This window comes from Macaca thibetana, chromosome 1 (genome assembly GCF_024542745.1).
Source record: "Macaca thibetana thibetana isolate TM-01 chromosome 1, ASM2454274v1, whole genome shotgun sequence".
NCBI classification, from domain to species: domain Eukaryota; kingdom Metazoa; phylum Chordata; class Mammalia; order Primates; family Cercopithecidae; genus Macaca; species Macaca thibetana.
In genome coordinates this window covers 184,259,948-184,285,706 of record NC_065578.1, presented here as the reverse complement: position 1 = coordinate 184,285,706, position 25,759 = coordinate 184,259,948, and the positions used below count along the sequence as shown (strand labels likewise).

The 25,759-nt window shown below is 40.9% G+C and overlaps 1 protein-coding gene and 1 pseudogene across 2 annotated transcripts in view; one reads left to right on the top strand and one right to left on the bottom strand.

Moving 5' to 3' along the window:
- The window catches only part of FAM20B (FAM20B glycosaminoglycan xylosylkinase), a 48,873-nt gene that overhangs the window by 6,661 nt on the left and 16,453 nt on the right, over positions 1-25,759 (top strand). The window contains exons 1-4 of one of the 2 annotated variants that reach the window (XM_050783481.1): positions 5,654-8,641; positions 9,810-10,319; positions 16,362-16,448; positions 20,581-20,690. In XM_050783481.1, coding sequence (XP_050639438.1) covers positions 9,943-10,319; positions 16,362-16,448; positions 20,581-20,690 — 574 coding nt within the window. In that variant the 5' untranslated portion in view covers positions 5,654-8,641; positions 9,810-9,942. Of the gene's footprint in view, positions 1-5,653; positions 8,642-9,809; positions 10,320-16,361; positions 16,449-20,580; positions 20,691-25,759 lie in introns of those variants that run through there. The other variant, XM_050783476.1, reaches the window with a different exon arrangement.
- LOC126950215 (40S ribosomal protein S26-like) lies at positions 3,439-3,785 on the bottom strand (annotated as a pseudogene).

Sequence of the window (25,759 nt, the reverse complement as noted above, 5' to 3'; positions counted from 1 at the left end):
TAGAATTGAACTTTGTAGAGAAGAGAAACAGGTTGGCCAAATTAGTGACAGCCTCCCAGTCTTCTGCTTTGCATGACACTCACTCTGAAGATATCTATTTGCATAGTCTTATCTACTTCTCAAATTTAGGCAAGGATTTGGTTCAGAAATACAAGACTACTAATTACTACTAAACTCTTAGTAATGCAATATATGGATTTGGCCCCTCACTATGTAACCAAGAAGACAACATTATGGTGTATTGATTCCAGTGAGGGTTTTCTTTGTCATTTTTCTCCTCTCAGGAGGTCATCTTTGTGTTTTGGTATGGTGATAATGACTAACAAGTGATTGCTGTGGGTCATCCAGGCACTAATCTTAGCACAATACATGTAGAGATCTCAATCTTTTTTTTTTTTTTTTTTGATACAGGATCTTGCTCTGTCGCCCAGGCTGGAGTGCAGTGGCATGATCTTGGCTCACTGCAACCTCAGCCTCCCGAGTAGCTGGCTCATTCATTTTTAACAACCCTGTGAGTTAGGTAATAGTATTCTTGTTTCATTTTTTTTATATGCAGAAACTGAGACCCAGAGAGGTCAGAAGTTAAATCTCTTTCCCAAGACCCGCATTAGGTGGTAAAGGAAGCATCCAGCATTCTGAATCCAGAGGACATGCTTTTAACCCCTCTGCTACAGAAAGCTTATATTTAAAATAAAAAGGTGAATTAAGAAGCTATTTCTTGAATGGAGAATTAGCAGAGAAAGGAAGAAAACATATCTGTAGAAACTGATTAATGCTATTACTTGGTATTAGTTTTTATTTTTAGTTGAAGACCCTCATGTGAAGATGAAAGGAAGAATAGCGTGCTGTTGTGGCAGGCAGCAAAGCAGGAGTGGGCTGGTTTTCCCAGGGTACTCAGCATTTACTGAGATAATAAACACTTAATGCTGTTTTATATTGGAGGTTTTGACTTTCTGGACATCTTGACTGTCACACAATACTAAAAGATTTTTGAATGCTGTTAATTTTACTTATCACTGCCACTAACCGTCAGGAGAGACTACATTTATTTCTAGGGAACAGGGGATGTAAATTCGTAACAGCTAATAATAATATGCACAGTACCCTACTGTCACTGCTAGTTAAAAATCAAAAGGACAGTATACCAGACAGTCCACGGTAAAAGTGTGTGTGTGTCTAACCTTTTTTGCACTTAAAGATGTGATTTTTGCTATTTATGCTTTGGCCGAAGTATAGAAGTTAGGCTTTATAAACCAGACTTGTGTCGATGTGTGAATGTGTCAGGTTAGCCTTGATTGCTCTGTGCTTTAAGTCTAAGTAGGGCTCTGAAGTATGCAAGTGGATTTTAGTAAATGATCCAGTTGAGAATATATTTCTTCTTGTGGTGCCTTTAAGAGACTTTGTTAATTATGTATCTTTCTAAATATACACAATGAAGACAGAAAAATATAAATGACATATGACTTTTATAACAAGTATATCGCTCCTCAGAAGCCGTTAATAATCATTTACAAATATGACCTAACAATATATCAAATCAATTTTTATTTGTACTTAATGGTTAATTTAGTGATTACCCCCTCCCTGAGATAATTGTTTTTAGTCACATAATTTATTTCCCTATGTCTTCTCCCCTGGTATTTTTAGTATCCCCAAAAGGAGTTGATGGGGGCAGAAGAGATGTGAGAATGTTGGGTTTTACGGACTACCTCAAAATAATAGTGGCTTAAGACAATGATTTGTTCGTTCTCCTCCCCTCCCCTCCCCTCCCCTCCCCTCCCCTCCCCTGCCCTCCCCTGCCCTCTCCTCTCCTCCCCTTTCCTCTCTTTGACAGACTCTTGCTCTGTCACCAGGCTGGAGTGCAATGGCATGATGTTGACTCACTGCAACCTCCGCCTCCTGGGTTCAAGCGATTCTCCTGCCTCAGCCTCTCGAGTAGCTGGGGCTACAGGCGTGAGCCACCATGCCTGGCTCATTTTTTGTATTTTAGTGGAGATGGGGTTTCACCATGTTGGCCAGGCTGGTCTCAAACTCCTGACCTCAGGTGATCTGCTCACCTTGGCCTCCCACCCAGAGTACTGGGAGTACAGGTGTGAGCCATCGTGCCTGGCCTATTATTTCTTATAATTTTATAGGTCATCTGGTCTCACATGTTCCTGCTCACATCATATAGGCTGGGGTCACAACAGTGACTATATTCTGCCAGACCACAACTGGGACTGGAATGTCCTTGCAAGTGTCATCTTCATGTCTGGCACTTCAGCTGGGGTGCCCAGGATAGCCAAGGGTTGGCTGGACCTCTCTCTCCATATAGATCACTTGTCATTTGGTAGTCTTAGCTTGAGCTTCTTTACATGGTAGCTAGATCCCGTGAAAGTAGAAGCTGCCAGATCTCTTAAGGCCAAGGCCCAGAACTGGCACGCAGTCACTTCCACAACATTCTGTTGTCAGAGCAAGTTACAAAGCCAGCCCAGATTCACAGGGAGGAAAAACAGACTCCACCTCTCTCTCTGTCTCTCTCTCTCTTTTTTTTTTTTTTTTAAAAATAATAGAGACAGCGTCTTGCTGTGTTACCCAGGGTGGTCTTGAATTCCTGGGCTCAAGCAATCCTTCTGCCTCAGCCTCCCAAAGTGCTAGAATTACAGGTGTAAACCAGCGTGTTTGGCCCTGACTCCACCTCTTGATAGGAGAAATTGTTAGTGTCTGTCTTTCTAGACAGTCAACAAAAAACTTAAATTCAAGTCTTACCTCCTATACTCACCAAACCTTCAGAGTTTTACTGAAACCCGCAATTACCAAAGAATTTTGTAAAAAGATCCTTGTGGTTCCTACTCAGGATCAAGGGCAAAGAGATTGTGTGCATAAATATAATTCTATACCAGTTAGGAAATCCCACCCCTTTGCCTCAGATCTCCTTTGTTATTAGTCTTCTGCTTGAAACATTCTTATCGAACATTTCCCTTGTGGTGCTTTATGTTTACAAGGCATGTTACATTCTGCTTAAATCATAAGAACCTCATTTGATCGTTAAATTAGAAACACAAAAAGTGAAACTTACGTTTACTTTTACCATAGCTTTCACTTTTAGTTGCTATGAGCAGAGGTTGGTATTTATTTCTTCTCTATGACCTCAGAGGTAGTATTGTGAGCTTGTCACTTAATCAAAGGGCAATTCAAGGGGATACTTCTAATAAGGCTTGGAATCTCATTGGTGGCTTGTAGGACTCTCTAGTAAGGTAGTAAGTGTTAAGGCCAGGTGTTCTCATGTTCCTCAGCAGCCACATACATTGAGATTTATCACATGATCTGTAGACCCCCACACCAACATGCTTTTCTGTAAATGTTCCTCCACCATCAGCCAGATTTTTTTTAAGTACAATTTCCATTTTATTTTTCTCCAGAGAATGGTCTGTCTTCAGTCTTTAAGGACTCAGCTCCTTACACAGGCTTTGGTGGGGGTTGTGGGGCAGAACCCACAGGTCTAAATCCAGGTAGAGGTGTTCGGTCCTTGTGGGCTTCATGAGATTGATTCCTGATTACTTTGCTGTGAATTGCACAACTCAAACAGTAAAGTAGCTTCACAAACAGCTTGGGAAGCATACAGGCATCAAAGACGCTTCTTCAGAAATGTCCCTGACTGCTGTGGCCTCCACTGTATTTTGAATGATGAATTTCTTAATGGCCTTGTCCTTGGGCACACATCAGGCACAGTTCATGCAGCAAATAGGTTGCACATGGCTGTGGCCGTTTTTGACATGATCTTTGTTCCTTCTTTTCTTTGTCATCTTGGAGGCATGGACCGGAGAGGAGATTCTTGAAAGAAGACTTTACATTAAGACCTCACTTTTTTTCTGTGGAATCTATATCTCTTCTCAGAAAACAACTTTATTAATAGTCTTAAGTTTGCCCTTATACAATATTTATCAAATGAGATGAGGGTGTGTGTGTGTGTGTGTAGAATGAAAGTGAATTAGCCAGCTGGGTGTGGTGGCTCACACCTATAATCCCAGCACTTTGGGGGGCCGAGGTGGGCAGATCACTTGAGGTCAGGAGTTCAAGACCAGCCTGCCCAACATGGCAAAACGCCGTCTCTACTAAAAATACGAAACTTAGCCAGGTGTGGTGGCTCACACCTGTAATCCCAGCTACTTGGGAGGCTGAGGCAGGACAATTGCTTGAACCCAGGAGGTGGAGGTTGCAGTGAGCCGAGATAGCACCACTGCACTCTAGCCTGGGCGATAGAGCGAGACTCTGTTTCAAAATAAAAAAAAGAAAGTAAATAAGTAAATTAGCCTCCGTAGCAAGCCTCATGTAGCTGATGGCGCTAAGGCTGAAACCAGGGTTCAGTAGGAAAATTCCTTATAAAGGTCTGCTTTCCAGAACTCCAGGTTGGGAGTTTATGCCAGCTTTTCATGTGAAAACTATTTACAGTTATGCCATTTGTACTGCCTTTTTTATATTTAACACTTTTAAAGTTATGTTATTACCTTGAGTTTATTTGTTCTTTGAGGTAGTTTCTGTTCTGCATAACAGAAACATTAAAATAAATGACCGTAATATAACTGGACATTGTTGCACTGTTTGAAGCATTTATCGGAGGAGCTGAGGGTGTGATATAGAGCAGGCACATTCTTCTGGGAATGTTAGTGAGGTTTTTGTGAATAGTTTGAATATACACAGTGAATTTGCTTTTATTTCCTTAGTGTCTGAAATGCGGAATCTTTGGAAAAGTCCAGTTTGCAGAATATAGTATGCTCCTTGTCCCAAATTAAAAAGGAAAGATTATATGTCGTGAAAACCCTGTCTTGGATACTTTCTCCTCTCTCACATATAAAGGAGTGAAGGGGATCATTCTAAGGAGCTAAGATTCTGAAAGGAGAATTAAGAACTATATACAATAAGCTATTATACAAGGCCAAATGTAGTTAAGTACTGGCCGAAAGGAGGGAGAAGTGACTTTAAGAGTGTGAGGAGGGACCAAAAATTGTCTTAGAGATGGCCTTGGAGATAAGCCTTAAAAGGAGGCTTAGACTTTATGAGGAGGAGATTGGAAGAAAGGGTAAGAGAAAGAGGAATTTTGAGGGACTACAGTGTAAGGAATGACAGAACCAAAGGGCAGCTACACATCAAGAGGAGGACCACGGCATGTTCAGTTGATCCCTTATGGCTAAAGCTGAGAAGAGGAACAATGGGATTGATGTCTAGATTGGAAGCTATTTAGGATACAGCTTTAATGCCTTGCCAAGGAATCTAGAATCAGAGGTCGTTGAGTGATTTGAAAAATGATTTTGGCTGCATTATTTAGGCTGGATTGGAGAACCTGGAGGCTCAGGCATCAGTTCTTTCTGTGGTCCAAAGGAAGGTGATGAGCACTGAAGTTGGTGGCTGTGGAAATGAAAGATGGTTATAAAGAACAATGACAAATTGCACTGTTACTCATTCTACCAGGATGTGGTGACTATAATCACAAACATGAAAACTTGTTTAGTCACTTTTTTTTTTAAGCTGCCCTCACTTAGACTCTGCAGAAGTAGTGAAATAATACAATTGAACCCTTCAGTTCCCTTAATATAAATCTCTTGCTTGCTTGCTTGCTTGATTTCTTTCTGTCTTTTTATTTATTTATTTATTTATTTATTTATTTATTTATGTATTTTGTGAGACAGAGCGTTGCTCTGTCACCCAGGCAGGAGTGCAGTGGCACGGTCTCAGCTCACTGCAACCTCTGCCTCCCGGGTTCAAGCGATTGTCTCCTGCCTCAGCCTCTTGAGTAGCTGGGATTACAGGTGCTCACCACCACGCCCAGCTAATTTTTGTGTTGTCCAGACTGGTCTTGAACTCCTGACCTTAGGTGATCCCCCTGCCTTGGCCTCCCAAAGTGTTGGGATTACAGGCATGAGGCACTGCCCCCAGCCAGTTCCCTTAATGTAAATTTCTAACCTGATTGAGTGAATTGTTTGTGGCCCTGAATTGATGAATGTGTTCTTCTGAGGCCTCTTCAAAAGGAGAAGTTTTGAAATAAATTTCAAAACTTAAAAGGACAAACTTGGATTGTGGAATTGGACTGTTTTCCTTATCTGAATTTTGGAGCTGTTAGAACTTCTTATTGCATCGATGATTAAAAACAAAACAAAAAAACCACAGCTCTAACGTTTGTGCAAAATGTTTGGATATATTTATATAGCATGAGGGGGAGGATTTTCTTCATTCTAAATGAATGAGCAATACCATTAAAAGTTTATGGGTTGGCCGGGCGCAGTGGTTCATGCCTGTAATCCCAGCACTTTGGGAGGCCGAGGCGGGCAGATCACCTGAGATCGGGAGTTCAAGACCAGCCTGATCAACATGGAGAAACCCTGTCTCTACTAAAAATACAAAATTAGCCAGGCGTGGTGGCGCATGCCTGTAATCCCAGCTACTTGGGAGGCTGAGGCAGGAGAATCACTTGAACCCGGGAGGCAGAGGTTGTGATGAGCCAAGATTGCACTATTGCATTCCAGCCTGGGCAACAAAAGCCAAACTCCATCTCAAAAAAAAAGAAAAAAAAATTTACGGGTTAACCAGACTTTAGTCCTGAAGGATGTTCTATAGAAAGTAAAAGCCTATTAAGCTGACCCCTTTGTGCCAGAATTGTATTGCATTTGTAGCTAGTTGCATCTGGAGGTGCTGAGGAAATGATTGTCAATACAACTAGATTTCCATATTGCCTTTTATCTCTGCAACCCGAGAAGTGTACCGTTGAACAAGTACTTGAAAAAGTTGTGTGGTTTAGGTTGCATTAGAACTAGCAAAAATCTCTGAAATCTTCTCTGCTTGCACTGCTGTTATCAGTAATCACAGGGAACTGTTTTACTGAGTTCCACACCAAACTTGATACCATCACAATTACATTTTAGATGCACTTGAATTGCCTTTGTTTCAGCTAATAGTGTTGCCTACCCTGGGAGATGATGATGAAACAAAACAGGTGGCGGGGGATAATTGGAATTTGAAATTAACTCTCACTTTCTGCTTCCTTCATGAAATGAACAGAAAAGGAGTGGTTAATCACTGAGAATAAACTTCATTCAGCTGGCTCACTGCAAGGTGTTGCCTTTAGAATACATTGTTGCTCTGATGGGCTGCTTTTGATTATGTTTCCAGCTGTTATTAGGGGAGCAGTATCATGTTTAAGGGGGAGTGTCTCAGCCTGAATCATTTGCTCTATTTTTTTGTATTGGTTTTATTTTTTGGATTAATGGTTTGAGTTGTTAAATGAATTGGAGAGTGAAGCAACATCCTGTTATCTTCTTGTCATCTTTGTGTTACCTCAGTGCTGTGCTGTCTGTAGGCACAGAGCAGAGCAAGCCTGTGCATGTTTTTAAATGGCCTTATGGAGGAGAAAGCAACCTCTCAGGATGCAAATGAGACAGAATTGTATGTTCTTGACACCGTTGCAAAAATCTTGTATTTGGAGTCTTTTAACTTAAGAATTGCCCAGAGTGTGGTCAGCCCCATGCTAAAAGGAGCACTTCTTTATGTCTGTGACATGAATATCCTTGTTATGTGCCTGACCATTCCAGATGTAGTAGTGTTGCCATAGTACCAGGCTTTATTAGTTTTCTGGTTATATTCTGCTAATAGCTAGATGGTATGGGAATATTTTTTCCCTTTACTTAAAGTACACAGTTTTGATTATCAATGGTTTGCAGGTATTTTAATTTTGAAAAATAATTGGTGAAGGACTAAGTAGAAATATGTGTCTGGGGTTGTATTTAAATACATGAGCAACAGATATGACACGTCCAGGATCGCTGAGTACTTGGACTCAGAGACAGCTATTACTCTCCTCTGCACCCTCTGGCATTTTTAGGAATTGTTGTCTTACCAGAATGAGAATTGGAAAGTTACCAAATGCTGGTGGTTTGGGATATGCAAAAATCCTTGATGGATTTTGAAAGTTAAAAAAAATGAGAGTTAAACAATTATGTATAGCTTGCTCTTTTGTTTTTGTTGTGTTTTTTTTTCTCATTGTTTTGGTTATTAGGCACGTGTAGCCAACCTCATGGCTCCTAGATGGCTTGCATTCCAATTAAAATAGAAATATTTGCTTTAAAATTTTCAGTATATGTAGTGCTTGCTTATTAGTGTCATGGGATCCTTGGGGTGTCATTTTGCCAGTGAGAAACCTCTGTGGCCATGGCCGCGGCACCTTCTGCCTGAATAGTGCTCGTGCCCACTGGGCTCATTCTGCCCACTCAGTCTTGCAGGCTGTGCTCAGCTTGTACTACCAGCCTGGATCCCATACCTGCCAAGGGCAAGCCAGGTGCAGAGCAGCGAAGGGTGTGTGGACAAGCTAGCACGGTGTCTGGCCACTGCACACAGCCAGGCACTCTGGCTGCTGTGGTGGGGTAGGCATTTCCAGGCATAAGCACAGCTGCCGGTTCTGTGTGAGGCTGCAGCTGGACCAGAGTATCACATGCAGCTTCTGCTGCGGGTGCCCACGTCCGGACAAGGGGAACATGGGGGCATCCAGAAACTTGGAGACACCAGGAACTTCAGAACTCCAAAGAGGGCGTCACAGCCCTGGCTCGGGGAGACCCTAGGTCTGAGCTCCCCAAAGGGCCCCAGCTCTTCTCTCTTTCTGATTGCCTACCACATGGTGAGCAGGGGGGGTGTTTCAGCCCTGTTTGCGTTACAGCTCTTTCAGTCCCGCCATTTGGTAGGTCCTGAGTTCTTGTCCCATGCCCAGAAAGAATGAAGTATGCAGACAACTGGGGGGTGAGCAAGGTGGAGAGGAGCTTCATTGAGCAATAGAACAGCTCTCTGGAGACCCAAAGTGGGTAGTTCTTTCTGCAGCCATGTCGTTCTGATGAGTGTCTAGCTCTCAGTGGAGAGGAGACCCACAGTGGGTAGATCCCTTTTGCATGCAGGTTGTCCCAACATCTGTTTGAGTCTGGCTGAGTCCAGGGTTTTTATGAGCTCAGAAGAGAGGCAGTGTGTGCTGATTGGCCATGGGTGGCCATGGGTGGGCCCAGAAAAAGCACCATAAGTTCTCACTCTGGTCTGTGGACTCTTAACCAGAACTGACAGCCTAGCCCCCATGCCTCAGGCCGTCCCTGGCTTGAAGATGGGGCTTCACCGGAAACCCACCCCTTTCCGCTCAGGAGCCTGCCTCCTGCCACCGTTCATGTCATCCACAGTGCCCAGGCTGTTCATAGCAAGGGATGCCTGCAGGCCTACACTGAACCGGCCTCATTCCTCCCTTGGCCTCCCTCCCATGCTCATTGGTCCCCAAAGTCCAGAGTGGGCTGAGACAGCAGGGGCCTGGTGTATCAGCACTGCCCCAACCACATGTACACCTGGCCAGGTCACAGCATCACCTGGGCTCAGCCACAATTTTGCTCCACCCCAGAGTGGGTGCTGGGAGTGGGGAGAGGCCAGGCAGCAGGAGTGGCATTTCTGAGCCTGTGGGTGTAGCTGTGGCTGGGGGCTGCAGCTGCACCCAGGAGCGTGGGGCCCCTGCTCCAACAACTTGGAAGAGGGCAGGGCTCCCGCCTGTTCCCAGCTCCTGCCAGCTCCATGGAGTGTGCAGCCCTGGCCATGCCTCTCCCACTGCAGCTGGCTTCTTTGCAGCAGCTGCTCCAGATGGGCCGCTGCTGCCATCTTTAGGTCCCTCTCCAGACTAGTTAATTTTAAATTATTGAACCTTCTTGAGCTCAAGGTTAGCAAGCCTAAAAGGGTGAGTCATGTATTAGAGGCTTGCAAAAGATTCAGTGGTGGAAGGACAGAATTTTTGATCAAATTTTGCTTTGTATTTGGGCTTGCAGGAACTGTGGAAGGTGCATCAGTGAAGAAATGGACCAATGTGTATAATCATGGTATCTTCTTGCTAACCATCACCACCAGCTCTCCTTAATAAGTGAGCAAGAGTGGGTCAGGGGAGAAGGAAAAGAGGTCAACATGAAGCTAAAGCAGCGAGTCGTGCTGTTAGCAATTCTCCTTGTCATTTTTATCTTCACCAAAGTTTTCCTGATTGACAACTTAGATACATCAGCTGCCAACCGGGAGGACCAGAGGGCCTTTCACCGAATGATGACTGGCTTGCGGGTGGAGCTGGCGCCCAAGCTGGACCATACCTTGCAGTCTCCCTGGGAGATTGCAGCCCAGTGGGTGGTTCCCCGGGAAGTGTACCCTGAAGAGACACCAGAGCTGGGGGCAATCATGCATGCCATGGCCACCAAGAAAATCATTAAAGCTGATGTGGGTTATAAAGGGACACAGCTGAAAGCCTTACTGATACTTGAAGGAGGACAGAAAGTTGTTTTCAAACCTAAGCGGTAAGTTTTCATCTGGGAAACTGCATGTGCTAGTTGGTTGATTGATTTAACTTGGGATTTATATAAGATTTATTTTATCATCTTCTCTTGGAAGTCTCTTCAGTAAAATAAGAGGGGTAGACTAGATCTCTAAAGTCTTTTCTAGCACTTAACATGAATCTGTGTTTATAGTATCATACAGAATAGTTTTCCTGCCCTAAAAATCCTCTGTGTCCTACCTACTCATTTTTCCCTCTCTGCCCCGGAACACCTGGTAACTCACTGGTCTTTTTACTGTCTCCGTAGTTTTGCCTTTTCCTGAATGTCATATAGTTGCAATCACAGTATGTAAGCCCTTTCACATTGGCTTCTTTCACTTAGTAAAGTGCATTTAAGATTTTTACATATCTTTTTGTGGCATGATAGTTCATTTGTTTTTATCACTGAATAATATTCCATTGTCTAGATGTACCACAGCTTAATTATCCATTCACTTACTGAACGACATCTTGGTTGCTTCCAAGTTTGGGGCAATTGTGAATTAAGCTGCTATAAACATCCATGTGCAGGTTTTTGTGTGAACATAAATTTTCAACTCATTTGGATAGATACCAGAAGCATAATTGCTGGACCACATGGTAAGAGTACGTTTCATTTTGTAAAAAACTGCTAAACTATCTTCCAAAGTAGCTATACCATTTTGTGTTTCTACCAGCAATGCATGAGAGTTCCTGTTGCTCCACATCCTCACCAGGGTTTGGTGTCAGTGTTTCAGACCACAGCTATTCTATACATCTCTCATTGTTTCTTTCACCTGTTTTAAGTAAAGAATTGGGCCATTTTAGTTACCTTAGTAACTAAATATGTATGTTGTTCATGATCCCTTTGGACTTCCTAGGGATCTACAGAGATAATTTGTGTGACAATTCTGTGACATAATTATTTTTATTTATTTATTTATTTATTTATTTATTTATTTATTTCTCTACACAAGACAGCTTGGAGGGTATAGTTAATTTTCTAAAAACGTTTTCTGAGTGTATGAATCTGAATTAGGTTAACATCATGATGGTGATTTGTATTCTTTTGCCAGGAGTTAGTTACCAATGAATATTTCCAAAGTTTGTAATGTCTGAAATCTTTTGTGTACTAAACATTATTTTAATTCCTCAGTAGAACTTTTGAAAAAATTAAAACATGACTTTAGATTTCTTTCTGGAGTGGCAGAATAAATGTAGGGAAAAGATGTACAAAGTTCAACTCCCTTTCTTACCCAACTATTAGTAAATAAAAGGCAGTCAGAGCATGAATGTATAGGGAGCCCAGAAATCGAAGGGATCACTATTGGTCTGGAACTGGGAAATATATGTCAGTGATGTGGAAATTAGGAAAGTTAAAAAATGTGGTAGACTTTCAGAGAATAAAAATTTGATTGGGGCTGGGCTTGGTGGCTCATGCCTGTAATCCCAGCACTTTGGGAGGCCGAGGTGGGTGGATCACTCCTGGGCAACGTAATGAGACTCCATCTCTATAAAAAATAAAAAATTAGCCAGGTGTGGTGGTGTGCACCTGTAGTCTCAGCTACTTGGAAGGCCGAGGTGGGAGGGCGGGAAGATTGCTTGAGTACGAGAGTTTGAGGCTGCAACAAGCCGTGCTCATGCCACTGCCCTCCAGCCTGGGTGACAGAGTGAGACCCTGTCTCAAAAAAAAAAGTGGTTATGTGGGCCTGGGATCTAATTTCTGTTTAACGCACACTATTTGCCAGGGATTACACTAAGTACTTTTGTATCTGTTAATCCTTTAAACCCTTATAGGAAGGTTTAACCTTTGTGTACAGTTTCAGTTCTTTTTTCAGAATAAGAAACTGAGGTTTAGAGAGTGTAACTAACTTGACAAGGTCATTTCACATTAATCAGTGGTACGGAAGTTTGAACCCAGATTTGTTAGAGTTGTAAGCAGCTTGTATTCTGCCACACACATGGAATTCACTTAAGTTTGTTTGTTTCCCATAAGTGATGACGTGGAGCACCCATCATCAAAAATCACATTTAGCTTTGAAGTATAGTCTTTGACTTCTTGGCCTGAGAGATTAGCAGCATAAACGGAGTGATGGAAAAAGGCAAACTAAAGATAAAAAAAAATTTGCATATAAAGAGATGGTCAGGCACACTGGCTCACACCTGTAATCCCAGCACTTTGGGAGGCTGAGGTGGGCGGATCACTTGAGGTCAGGAGTTCGAGACCAGCCTGGCCAACATGGCGAAACCCCATCTCTACTAAAAATACAAAAAATTAGCCGGTCGTTTGGTGTGTGCCTGTAATCCTAGCTACTCAGGAGGCTGAGGCAGGAGAATGACTTGAACCTGGGAGGCAGAGGTTGCAGTGAGCCGAGATTGCGCCATTGCACTGCAGCCTGGGCAACAGGAGCAAAACTCCATCTCAAAAATATAAAATAAAATAAAGAGATGAGTTGTGAGCATTTTGTGTTTAAATAAGAGGAGATCCAGCTGGATGCAGGGGCTCACACCTGTAATCCCAGCACTTTGGGAGACCGAGGTGGGTGGATCCCCTGAGGTCAGGAGTTCAAGACCAGCCTGGCTAACATGCTGAAACCCCATTTCTACTAAAAATACAAAAAATTAGCCAGGCGCGTGCCTGTAATGCCAGCTACTCTGGAGGCTGAGGCAGAAGATTCGTTTGAACCCAGGAGGCAGAAGTTGTAGTGAGCTGAGATCGTGCCATTTGCACTCCAGCGTGGGCAACAAGAGCGAAACTCTGTCTCAAAAAAAAAAAAAAAAAAAAAAAAATGAGATCCTCGTCACACCCACCACTTGTACACTAGGGAATTGAAGGGGAGATGGGACAGCAGGAAGTGTGTTAGAAGACAGATATTCCCAAGAGTGTGCAGTGTTAAACCAGGTACTTTGCAGGATAGGCTTGAAATGTTCGGACAAGATGTAAGTGGAGGGAGGAGAGGCCAGACTGATGAGTAGGGGAGGTAGCAACAGATAAATGCATAACCTTAGTCACTTCTTGCTTCATCTTGTATCTCTTACTACCACTGCAGCCTTCTCATTACCTCCCTCCTCCAGACCATCCTGGAAACCACTTCCGTTCTTCCCCAGAAGATTCATATTATCACTTTGTTCCCCAGCTTTAAACCATCCAGGGACTTCCCATTGCCCACCAGACAAAACCCAGCCTCCACAGCCTAAGGTCAAGCCCCTGACTGTCTGGTCTCCCTCTCTCTGCTCAGCATTATCCTACCTTTGCTCTTTGTTTCTGTCAAACTCTGGCCCCGTGCTCCCCCATCATCTCCTAAACAGCCTGTGTCCACTCCCAGCTCCAGGGCACTCTCCTCTCCAACTCAGCAAGGTTTTTTTCAGCCCCTGCCATAGGTGTTAACTTTCTTAGTCGGTGTACATACTGACTTGTGCTGCTTTATATCAGCAACTATCGCAGGCTGGGGAAAGTGGGTGTAAGTTTAAATGCTTGCAGAAATTGACTGTAGTCCCTAAACACCCAGCAAAATGCTGTTCTGACCCCTAGGGCTTCAGAGGCTATTTTGTCCTGGTGTAAGTGCAGATTAATGTCCTTGGTCAGACTCTGACGTCCTTCAGCAGAAGGATAGGAATGATTTATTGGCAGTTACTGTATGAATTTTGCTGCTCTGTCAGTGGCTTAAGATGGATCACTCTCTGGTAAGAGGAGAATCTAAGTCCTTTCTCTAATAGCCACTTGTGGTTTTAACATTTCTGGAGCCTGGTTATCCATGTCCTACTCTCAGGGATACAAGTTGCGTACAGTATAGGTAGATGATATATATAGGAATACAGTGACACTTTTATTCACACATTTTGCCTTACATTGTAAGTAAGGGTAATTTTTTTTTTTTTAATGTAGCTATTTCCATTCTAGAAGTAATTGATTTTCACAGGCAAAAACGGCAGTTATGTTGGAAAAAGAATAAGAAGGCAGGGGCCTAGGAGCGGCTACGTAGAAGTGAATGAGTAATCTTAGGAAGTACTAAAAGGGACCTTGGAGATCAGCTAGTTCAACTGTCCATTTTACAGGTGAGAAAAATGACATCCAGAGTTCCGTATTTCACATAACCAAAACATGTGCTAAGGATTCAGGCCTGACTTCAATGTAGTTCTTTTGATTCTTACTCCTTTTCTCTTCCCGCCGTCTTTTCCTCTCCTGCCCACTCCCGAAGTTCCTGTATTTCTCTAAGCTTTTGCATTTTACTCCGAGCAGCCTTTAGATGGATTGGAAAGCTCTCTAATGTTTCACTGAAAGGAACGTACTGCACTTCACCACATACCTTCCTGTGGCTGCCCTGGAGTACTAAAAATAAAGTATTCAAGGATAGCCTACAGCTGTAGTAGAGAGAACAGTACCTGAATAGTGTCAGCTTTTTGCTGCAGTGGTATTTCAAATTTGACTTTTAATTTAGAGGTAGCTAATATAAACCTTTTAAAAAATTATTCCTAAGTAATCCTTTGCACTAGGAACAAACAAACAAATACATTTGGGTATATTGACCATGCTAAGAAGAAACTGGTGCGCAACCAGATGGTGATCAACGTGTCTGTCTTCTAACAAATGCTTCATCATTTTGCCTTGAAGATATGTTTTGTGGAGATGATTTCACTGTATATTCTAAGGTCATTTAAGTTGAGGTTCACTGCCTTTTATACTGTTTTCCACTTCCCTAATGCTGTTTTAGCATGGGAGAGCCAACTATCCTTAGTGGAACTTTTCTTCTCCATATCAGTCTCAATTGATTTCTATTTCATAGGTCCATTGTAAAGTCTAAAAGGTCTCCTTTAGATTCGGGAAATGCAGGAGACCAGTAGAGAACATAGGTGAATTAAGTGCTTTTTTTCTTCCCAATTAACACATTTAAATTCTATCTTTTAAAATGATTAGTAGAAAGAAATATGCCAGTCTTCATTATCCTTTGCTTATGTCATGCATATGATAGAAAATCATCAGAATGCAGTTTAAGATGAAAGAGACCTTAGAAATTACTTCTTAGTCCAGCCCCTAATATTGTAAATAAGGAATCTGAGACCCAGAGAAGAGAAAAGTTTTGCTCAAGCTTACCCAGTCAAGTAATGGCAGCCATACCCACTTCCCACTGCCAGTCCAGGACTCCTTGTACGTCATAAACTTAAAAAAAAGAACAAGAATGGTTATTCAAACAACTTTTTTCAAAAGCACCATTACCTTCCCATTAATAAAGATTGAGTTATATCAGACCATTTTCCCCCAAATTTAAATTTCTCTTATAAGCTTTGCCACAGCCATTCTGGTAAGCAAAAGTTTTTTGTTTTTTGAGACAGAGCCTCACTCTGTTGCCCATGCTGGAGTGCAGTGGCACAGTCTCGGCTCACTGCAACCTCTGCCTCCCAGGTTCAAGCGATTCTCCTGACTCAGCCTCCTGAGCAGCTGGGATTACAGGCATTCACCACCACACCCGGGTAATTTTGGTATTTTTTAGTAGAGACAGGGTTTCACCATGTTGGCCAGGCTGGTCTTGAACTACTGACCTCAAGTGATCCACCCACCTTGGCCTGCCAAAGTGCTGGGATTACAGGTGTGAGCCACCGTGCCTGGCCAGCAAAAGTTTTAATTACACGTTTTTCTTCATTTCTTCAGGTCAGTCTAATAAACGTTTTAGTAGACATTTATTAAGCACCAACTATGTGCTTAATAACAGTGTGCTGGTGGTACAAAGACAGTCCTTGTCTTCTAGAAAACTATCTTGTATCTGTACTTAAACTACATCAAAAGCCCTTTAGTGGGGCAAAATGACATCTTCCGTGTTTTGTTCTTAGAATGATCGCTGACGTAGATAGAGAATTCTAGTTTCCTTCTCTACCTCATCTTCACTCCATCTACCGGCAATTCATGCTAATCCACAGTTGTTCTCAGGGTTGACAGAGAAGGTGACTATAGCAGAATCAGGCTTGCTAAAGCTTGTATTCTACCACTTGTGCTGTCACCTGTTACTGGTGTAATCCATGTATACATCTGTGCTTCCCATTCACTTTGCAGGTATAGCCGAGACTATGTGGTGGAAGGGGAACCATATGCCGGTTATGATAGACACAATGCAGAGGTAGCAGCCTTTCACTTGGACAGGTACGTATGATCACAGCAGGTTATGTTCATTTTGTTTACTTTCAAATATCTTGAAGAGGACTCATGGACTCCTTCAAAAGGATGCAACACTAATAAGTAACTTGTTACCCCTTTTAGATAGCTAATTGACTAGTTCCATTACACTTGTATGAGTCTCATAATTTGGTTGGCACTGGGAATACTAAAGTATTTTAATTCCGTGCTTCTTTAGGTCATTTCATTTCTGGCCTGCTCTGTTATTATCATCAGTGAAGATATTCTTGGTAAATAAACTTTGAACTTAAATATCTGAATTGAACTAGTCATTAATTGGGCCTAGCCGTCCTGTTGTTTTGTTATGTATTTGTTTTAAGTAAGTAATGCTGACTTATCCCCATGTGCTGGAAACATATAGCATGAAATATATTATGAGTTTTATTGTTCTTTATACAAACTATGCACAGCTTCAAAAACCAGAATAATTACAAAAGGAAAGAGCCGGGCGCAGTGGCTCACACCTGTAATCCCAGCACTTTGGGAGGCCAAGGTGGGCAGATTGCATGAGCTCAGGAGTTCGAGACCAGCCTGGGCAACATGGTGAAACCCTGTCTCTACTAAAATACACAGAATTAGCTGGGCGTGGTGACAGGCACCTGTAGTCCCAGCTACTTGGGAGACTGTGGCAGGAGAATCGCTTGAACCTGGGAGGCAGAGGTTGCAGTGAGCCAAGATCGTGCCACTGCACTCCAGCGTGGGCGACAGAGTGAGACTCTGTCTTTAAAAAAAAAAAGAAAGAAAGAAAATAGATGTGAATTATAAGTTTGTAAGTTAACTAGGAAAACTCTATTTTTTTTTTTTTTCCCAGCAGGTTACTAGTCAGGAACCTTGCAGCTGAACTGTCTGGTATCCCAGTTACTCTGCTGACCAGCTCTTTCATCAGGCCATATTGGCCAACTTTAAAAGAAATTGCTCACAATATTTGTTTTAAAAAATTAATTTATGACTGATGCAGTGGCTCATGCTTGTAATCCCAACACTTTAGGAGGCTGAGGTGGGTGAATCACTTGAGCCCAGGAGTTCCAGACCAGCCTGGGCAACATGGTAAAGCCCCGTTTCTACTAAAAAAAAAATACAAAAATTAGCTGAGTGTGGTGGTGTGTGCCTGTAGTTTCAACTAGTGGGGAGGCTGAGGAGGAAGGATTGCCTGAGCCTGGGAGATCAAGGCTGCAGTGAGATGTGATTACACCATTGCACTCCAGCCTGAGCAACAGAGTGGGACGCTGTCTCAATAAAATAAAATAAAATAAAATAATAAATAAATAAATTTTTTGAGACAGAGTCTCACTCTGTCCTCCAGACTGGAGTGCAATAGCCTGATCTTGGCTTACTGCAACCTCCACCTCCCGGGTTCAAGCGATTCTCCTTTCTCAGCCTACGGAGTAGCTGGGACTACAGGTACATGCCACCACACCCAGCTAATTTTTTGTATTTTTAGTAGACACGGGGTTTCACCATGTTGGTCAGGCTGGTCTGGACCTCCTGACCTGAGGTGATCCGCCCACCTCAGCCTCCCAAAGTGCTGGGATTACAGGTATGAGTCACCACGCTTAGCCTAAAAATGAATTTATAAGGAAACCAGAAAAAAAAAAAAGATGAAATGTTTGTCTTTTTCTGAATTAGGATTTTGTAAACATAAAAGCAGTAACATAAAAATCACAAATTCAATAGTCTTGACTAAATAAAATAATGAACATAAGAAACAGCAAACAAAATTTAAAAGCAAACAACAAACGGAGAAAACACTTAAATCTAATATAATCTGAGTATTAATAGCCTTAATATGTATTTATACAAATCTATATATGTATGTTAAAACTCTGTTAGAAAATGGGTTAAGAGCACAAACACTATCAATTGCTAATAAATATGTGGGGGCAGGGGGAAGTACATCCTCACCAGAAATTTTTTAAAATTCAGTTGAGATACTGTTTTTACCTGTTGAAAATGGCAAAGCTTAAAAAAAAGATAATACTTTATTGGGAGGAATACATTGAGATTCATATGCTGCTTATGGCATTGTTAATTGTTTCAGTCTTTTTGTTAAGAACCCTAGCATTGTATATCAAAATTAAGGATAAATGTATCAACATTAAGGAATGTTTATATTGTTTGAACAAATAACTGCTTTTTTATACACATATCTAAGACATTTCTAGGAAGTACCCTAGAGAAAGAATACAAAACTCAAAGATATATATACAACAGTCTTAGCTGTAGCATTTTCAGTAGTGAAAAACTGGTTGTAACCTAAACATCTATTGATATGGAAAAGCTTAGATACATGTGTACAATACCATGAATTTTTGCTGCCCCTTTTAAGACCTAGTGGTGTACAGTTGGATAAATCCTACTCCTCACTTAATGGCACACTAGAATCAGGCTTTCCAAGACCTTATCTGTTTGCCTCTTTTCTTCATCCCCAACCCCTCCATCCTGTTTGTTGGACACCAACAGGCATAAAATTCCTCATTTCTGTACCAGTGTTTTGTATTACCCAACACAGTAAGTTTTGTTGATATATATGTAAAGTGATATTTCATTGTTATTTCATTGTTATTTTGTATTTCCCCATTACTGGCAAAGTTTGTCTTTTCACAGCAGGACACCTATTTGTTAACTTAGAGTACTTGTGTACTTTTGATGTTAACTAACTATAATGTTTCAGTTTGTGACTTGTGCTTTGGGAGTCTTGTATTTAAAAGTCCTTCCCTACCTCAAAGTCTGAAAGATGTTCTCTTGCCAATCCTCCTGTCACTTTTGTTAAGTGTCACTGTAGCCAGCCTCAAGTGCTACAGTAACATTGCCCTTCAATGCTAAACTGGCTGTTGTTCTTGGGCTTGGCAATTTTCAATGGGGAGAAAAAAATACTTCCCAATCTAGGCATGTGTTTGTAGTCCTGGCTAACAGGGAGGCTAAGGTGAGAGGATCACTTGAGCCCAGGAGTTCCAGGCTGCAGGGAGCTATGATCATGCCACTGCACTCCGGCCTGGGCAACAGAGTGAGACTCAAAAACCAACTAACCAGCCAACCAACCAAACAAACACACACACAAAAAAAACGCTTCCCAACCTTTTTCATTTGTGGATCCTGATACTTTTTTGCTTTGGGTTGCTATTTCTTCATTACAGTCAGATTTAACCACCTTTCCTTACCTCAGGGGGGATCTCTGGATTTCTATGTTATTTTGACAAATCTGTTGACTTGCCTTTGTGGTTTTTCTAAGACTGGGTTTAGGACAGAATCAGAAGCCCTAAACAATACCCATTTGTAAAGGCTTTCAAATGACTGGGAAAAGGTTCATGATACAATGATGAGTAAAAAGCAAGATATAAAACTGCTTACGATGTAATCTCAATTGTATGTGTATACATAAGTATGAGTGTGTGTTTATATACCCACACTTAAAGGGAAAACATGCTGATATGCCAAAATGTCAGTACCTGTAATTATTTTGGGGTTGTGGAATTATAGGTGATTTTTATTTTCTTCATTATAAATTTTCTGTGTGTTCCAAATTCTGCCTCTCCAACTTTTGGTCAGTTAGTGTATTTTTTTAGCCAGGAAATTTCATTTTTTAAAATAAATTATTGTTTTCAACCTTTTAGATTATTAGAGGTATCTTCAAATTATTTATTTAATTTGCTGTGTGGGTTTATCCTTTTAGATCAGTCTGCTTTTTTTTTTTTTTTTTAATCAATGTGCTGTTTTATTTAAAGATTTGAACCCATATGTGAGTTTGGGTTCCATTTTTTTTCTAATGCTTTCCTAAAATATATTTTTAATTTTTATTATGAAAAAATTTCTAACCTACAAAAGTAGAAAGAATAGTATAATGAGCCCATATACCCACTCTGTAGATTTAACAGTTGTTCACATTTTATCAGATTTGTCTTATTCTTTTTACTGAAGTGTATATTAAATTACACATACCTTGACATTAAATTCCTAAAAATATGTGCCTCTAAAAAATTAGATTTACCTACTAGCTAAAACCCTTTACACATTTGACGTGATGAACTATAATTTTTAAGACTGTTATTTAAAAAACATCCCCTAAGATTTTTCTCTTCTATTTTTCAATCTTCCAAACCAGGATTCTGGGTTTCCGCCGAGCCCCCTTGGTGGTTGGCAGATTTGTTAATCTTCGGACAGAGATTAAACCTGTTGCCACGGAGCAGCTGTTGAGCACCTTCCTAACTGTAGGTAAGAAGATTGTAGAGGACATTTATATAGGGGAGTGATTAATAAGTTAAAATGGGGCATTGTTGAGCAAGCTGGTTTCTGACTTTTAGGAATTAAAGAACTTAAGGGAATACAAAAGCAAATCAGACAACCAGCTCTCACGTTATTTGGGAAAATGAGTCTAAAGGAGATGGCAGGAAATTGAAATTTTCCTGTGTACTCTTGTGTTGTCTGTGACATAGGAAGTGAGGTAATTTAGTGATAGTGAAAGCAGGTGATTATTTCCTTCTGCTTTCTCTTAGAGCTATTAAGTCTCAAACTCAGAATTTGGCCTAAATTGGTTATTGTTTGTATATCATTGGCTCAGTTGTTTTTACATATGTGTATATATATGTTTTCTTGGAAACTGTCTCCATCTCCTTAGAATTGAGGAAATCTTAAGGCAACTCTTTGGGAGGCTCAGAAATTCTTTTGTAAGGTTGTATTTGGACCTGGAAGATCAATAGGCCTACTACTTCTTCAAGGGTTAACCTATAACTCATCGTGCCTGGAACTGGCTATGTTGCCCCTGGCCTCTGTTTTCCATTATCTTAACTCTGAGGTAAGAGATCTGAGCTAAAATTCTCACTCCTGTTCTTGTGAGCAAGATGAGAATGGGAAGAATCCAAAAGGGCTGTGGTTTCTTGTTTCCACCTCTTCACCTTGACTCTTTTTCAGTGATACAGTGCTCTGCATTAGGGTGTGACTGTTGAAACAGACATTGCAAGATGAACTTCACCTTGCTTTTTGCTAGAGTGAGTGGATTTACATTTAAAATGAGGAAAAACTGAATATTTAAAGGACTTATGACAGATTCATCATTCAGAATTTCAACTTATAAGGCTCGGGCTGTACTTTTCTTATAGATAACCAAAAGCATACAGTGTTAGATATTGTATCAGATATTTTCTAATTACCTTTGGTTGTTCAATTTTATGCTTAGCAAACATGAATTCCTGGTGGGTGCTGGGATTGAGGGAAAGAGTCCAAGAAGAATAAGTCAGGGTACCTGCTCTTCAAAGGCTCACGTATGGTTAACTCATACATTGTATGAAGTGTGGGGAAGGGAAAAGCAGAGGGTTTGTAGAGGAGGTTATTAACACTTGAACTGAGTATTGAAGAACCAGTATGAGTTACCAAGGCAGCAAAGAGGAAAGGGCATTGGCAAAATAATGGGAATATTAATGAGAACAAGGGCATAAAGACTGGAAAGTAATAGGGCGGGTAGAGGGATTTGACTGGAGGTGAAGTTTTTAATAATCATCTGACCTCAGCATCACCTTGTTGTTATTGTTGTGTTTTTAAGACTTTATTGTTTTTAGAGCAGCTTTAGGTTCACAGCACAACTGAGAGGAAGGTGCAGAGATTTCCCAAATAACCCCTGCCCCTCACACGCATAGTTTCCCCCATTATCAACATCCCACATCACAGTGGTACAGTTGTTAAAATTGATGAGCCCACGTTGACACATCATAATCACCCAGAGTCCATAGTTTACATTCGGGTTCACTCTTGGTGTTGCACATTCTGTGGGTTTGGACAAATGTTTAATGACATGTATACATCATTATAGTATCACACAGAGTATTTTCACTGGTCTAAAAATCCTCTGTGTTCTACTTATCATTCTCCACCCGTCTCTCCAATCCGCTTGCAACTACTGATCTTTTTGCTGTCTGCATAATTTTGCCTTTTCGAGAATGTTACATAGTTGAATCACAGTATATAGCTTTTTCAGAGTGGTTTCTTTCACTTAATAATATACATTTAAGGTTCCTCCATGTCTTTTCATGGTTTGATTTCTCATTTCTTGTTATTGCTGACTGATGTTCCATTGTCTGATGTACCACAGTTTATCCATTTACCTATTGAATGGCATCTTGGTTGCTTCCATGTTTGGGTAATTGTGAGTAAAGCTGCCATAAACATCTGTGTATAGCTTTCTGTATTGACATAAGTTTTTAGCTCTTTTGGGTAAATACCAAGGAGTGTTATTTCTGGATTATATTAAGAGTACATTTAGTTTTGTAAGAAACTGCCAAACTGTCTTCCAAAGTGGCTGTACCATTTTGCATTCCCACCAGCAGAGAGTGAGAGTTCTTGTTGCTCCTCATCCTTGGCAGCATTTGATGTCATATTTTGGATTTTGACTATTCTAATAGGTGTATCTCATTGTTTTAGTTTGCATCTCCCTGATGACATATAATGTAGAGCATCTTTTCATATGTTTATCTGTCATCTGTATATCTTTGTTGAGGTGTCTGTTAAGGTCTTTGGCTCATATTTAAGTTAGGTTGGTCGTTTTCTTACTGTCAAGTTTTAGGCGTTCTTCGTATAGTATGGCTAACAGTCCTTTGTCAGATATGTCTTTTGAAAATACTTTCTCCAGCTGGACATGGTGGCTCATGCCTGTAATCCCAGCACTTTGGGAGGCCGAGGTGGGCAGATCACTTGAGGTCAGGAGTTCGAGACCAGCCTGGCCAATATGGTGAAACCCTGTCTCTACTAAAAACACAAAAATTAGCTGGGCATGGTGACACACACCTGTAATCCCAGCTACTTGGGAGGCTGAGGCAGGAGAATTGCTTGAACCCAGGAGGCAGAGGTTGCAGTGAGCTGAGATCATGCCACTGTAACTCCAGCCTGGGTGACAGAGTGAGACTCTGTCTCAAAAAAAAAAAAAAAAAAAGAAAAAATATTTTCTTCAAATGTATAACTTGTCATTTCATTCTCTTGTTGCAATTTTTAAAATGTATTATTAAGTAAGTTGATATAATAATATTAAGTAAGTTGGTATATAATACAAGAATAACTAAAATCTATGTAGCCCCAGCAACCTACACAAGTATGTTCACACTGTTACTTTATCTGATCCTTTTGATGATAGCATGCAATAAGTAGGTGAGGTGTTGCCCACATTTTATACCTGAGAGTGGAGGCTTAGAAGTGGCTAATGACTTTCCCAAAGTCACAAAACTACTAATTGTTAGCCAGGATCCAAACTCAGATTTTAAGACTCTAAAATCTTTCATTAGTTTATAGTCTTTATTTATTCAGTACAACTTTATTTCACTTCTGTTTGACAGGCGCTGAGCTAAGTGCTGAATATGCAAAACTGAATGACCTTCATATCTTCAAGGATCTTTGTCTAATGGGGGAGCCAGACATGTACAAAGAGTCTGTGGACTGTGGTGGTGGGGGTGGGAGTGGGAATAGGGAGATGGCCTAGAAGTTATGGCCAGGATGACAGTTAATTAGTGAAGGTGATATTTTAACCAAGTCTTAAAGGGAAAATAGCAGTCCCTTAGGTAGATACAGTGGGAAAGAATATTTTGGGTTTGTATTTAACATTTTTTGTGCTATAGATACCTTTGGCAGTCTGGAGAAGCTTATGGATCCTTTCTAAAAATAAAGGTTTTAAATACATACATAAATTAAAATACATAGACTTATAAATGAAACCAATAATATTGAAGTATAATTTCAGTATCAAAAATTTTAAAAAGCAAGTTTAGATACAGTAATATGTGCTTTGTTGTTTAACACATTAAATAAGCTCTATCAGAGATTAGTCACTATTGTGATTTCAAACTATGATTATAAACAGTATTTTGAGATTATCTGCAACAATGCTAGTATGATATGAAAAATCTGTGATTTCTTGTAGAGACAAAGTCCCATGACGGTTTGCTCCCTGCCATCATAATAGAAGGAGATGCTAATTTTTAGTAGAAGTTAGTGAAAATAAAGATGTAATTTTTTTCCCATCGAGCTTACAGGCCCTATGAGTTGACCCTGTTCCAGGAAGAGGACAGAGCATGGACAGAGGTGAAGAGCAATGAGAGAAAAGCAACAAGCTCAGGAGACTGTGCTGTTTAGCTGAAGGAAAGGATATGTGGGGCTGGCCAGTGAGGAAGACAGCTGGTCAGGACAGTGTCACTGGAGGGCCTGTGTACCATGCTTAGGAGTTGAGACTTTCTCTTTAGGCACTGGAAAGCCATTAAAAGAGTTCGAATATGGAAAAATCAGATATGAATTTCAAGAGCAAATTGTGGCAGCATTGTCAAGGGTGCATTGGGAAGGGGAGAATGAAGAGCTGAGAGCACTCTGGAAGTGCTGTGAAATCATATGTAATAAGAGAACTAAAGCAGGGACAGGGAATAGAAAGATTTAAGAGCTATTCAAGAATTGGAATGGAAAGAATTTGGTGAACATTTGGGCTGGGAGAGCAATTGAGAGAGAATAAAAAATTAAGAATGACTCCTAGGTTTCTGGATTGGATGACAAGTGATTAGTGGAGCTGTTAACTATTTTAGGAATGTAGGGAGAGGAGCATATTTAGGGAGGTGGAGCAGAGAAAGATAATGAATTTAATTTTGGATATTTTGTTTCCTTGACAGGAACATCCAGGAGTAAGTGTAGACTAATCATTTAGGAGCTAAAGCCTACAGTTTAGGAGAAAAGGCTTGGCTGAAGCCACATATTTTATTGTCACAGTTGGTAGTTCACCCAAGGAGAGCATGGAGACTGAGGTGGTCAGAAGACCAGTTTTTAAAAGTTTGGCAATCCAGGAAATAGAGATTCAAAGCCTCAGTTCATGGCACTGAAATGGGGATATTGAACTCTGGAAAGGTAGATTGAACCATGTTATTAAAAATAAGTAGCTGGCATCAATTGGTGTCTGACAATATGTCAGGCACTGTGCTAAGCATTGCCGCCATGGATTGCCTCATTTACTCTTCACAACCTAGTGGTGGAGGAGGTAGTATTGTTGTCTCCATTTTACAGAAGTTGCTTAGAGAGACTAAATTACATGCCCAGAGTCTTGCAATCTCATGATTAAACTAGTCTAAATGTTAACCCCAGGAACCTGACCTCAGACTCCACATTCTCCCTTCCAGTTATGAAGATTCTTATTTACCAAACTCAAGAGTTTGTATTTTATCCTGTAGGAAACAGGTTTCCTATACCAGGCAATATTTTGTTTGTTTTAGGGCTTTGAATTTTTTTTGAATCAGTAATGGATTCACACAATTCAAAATTCAGGGAAA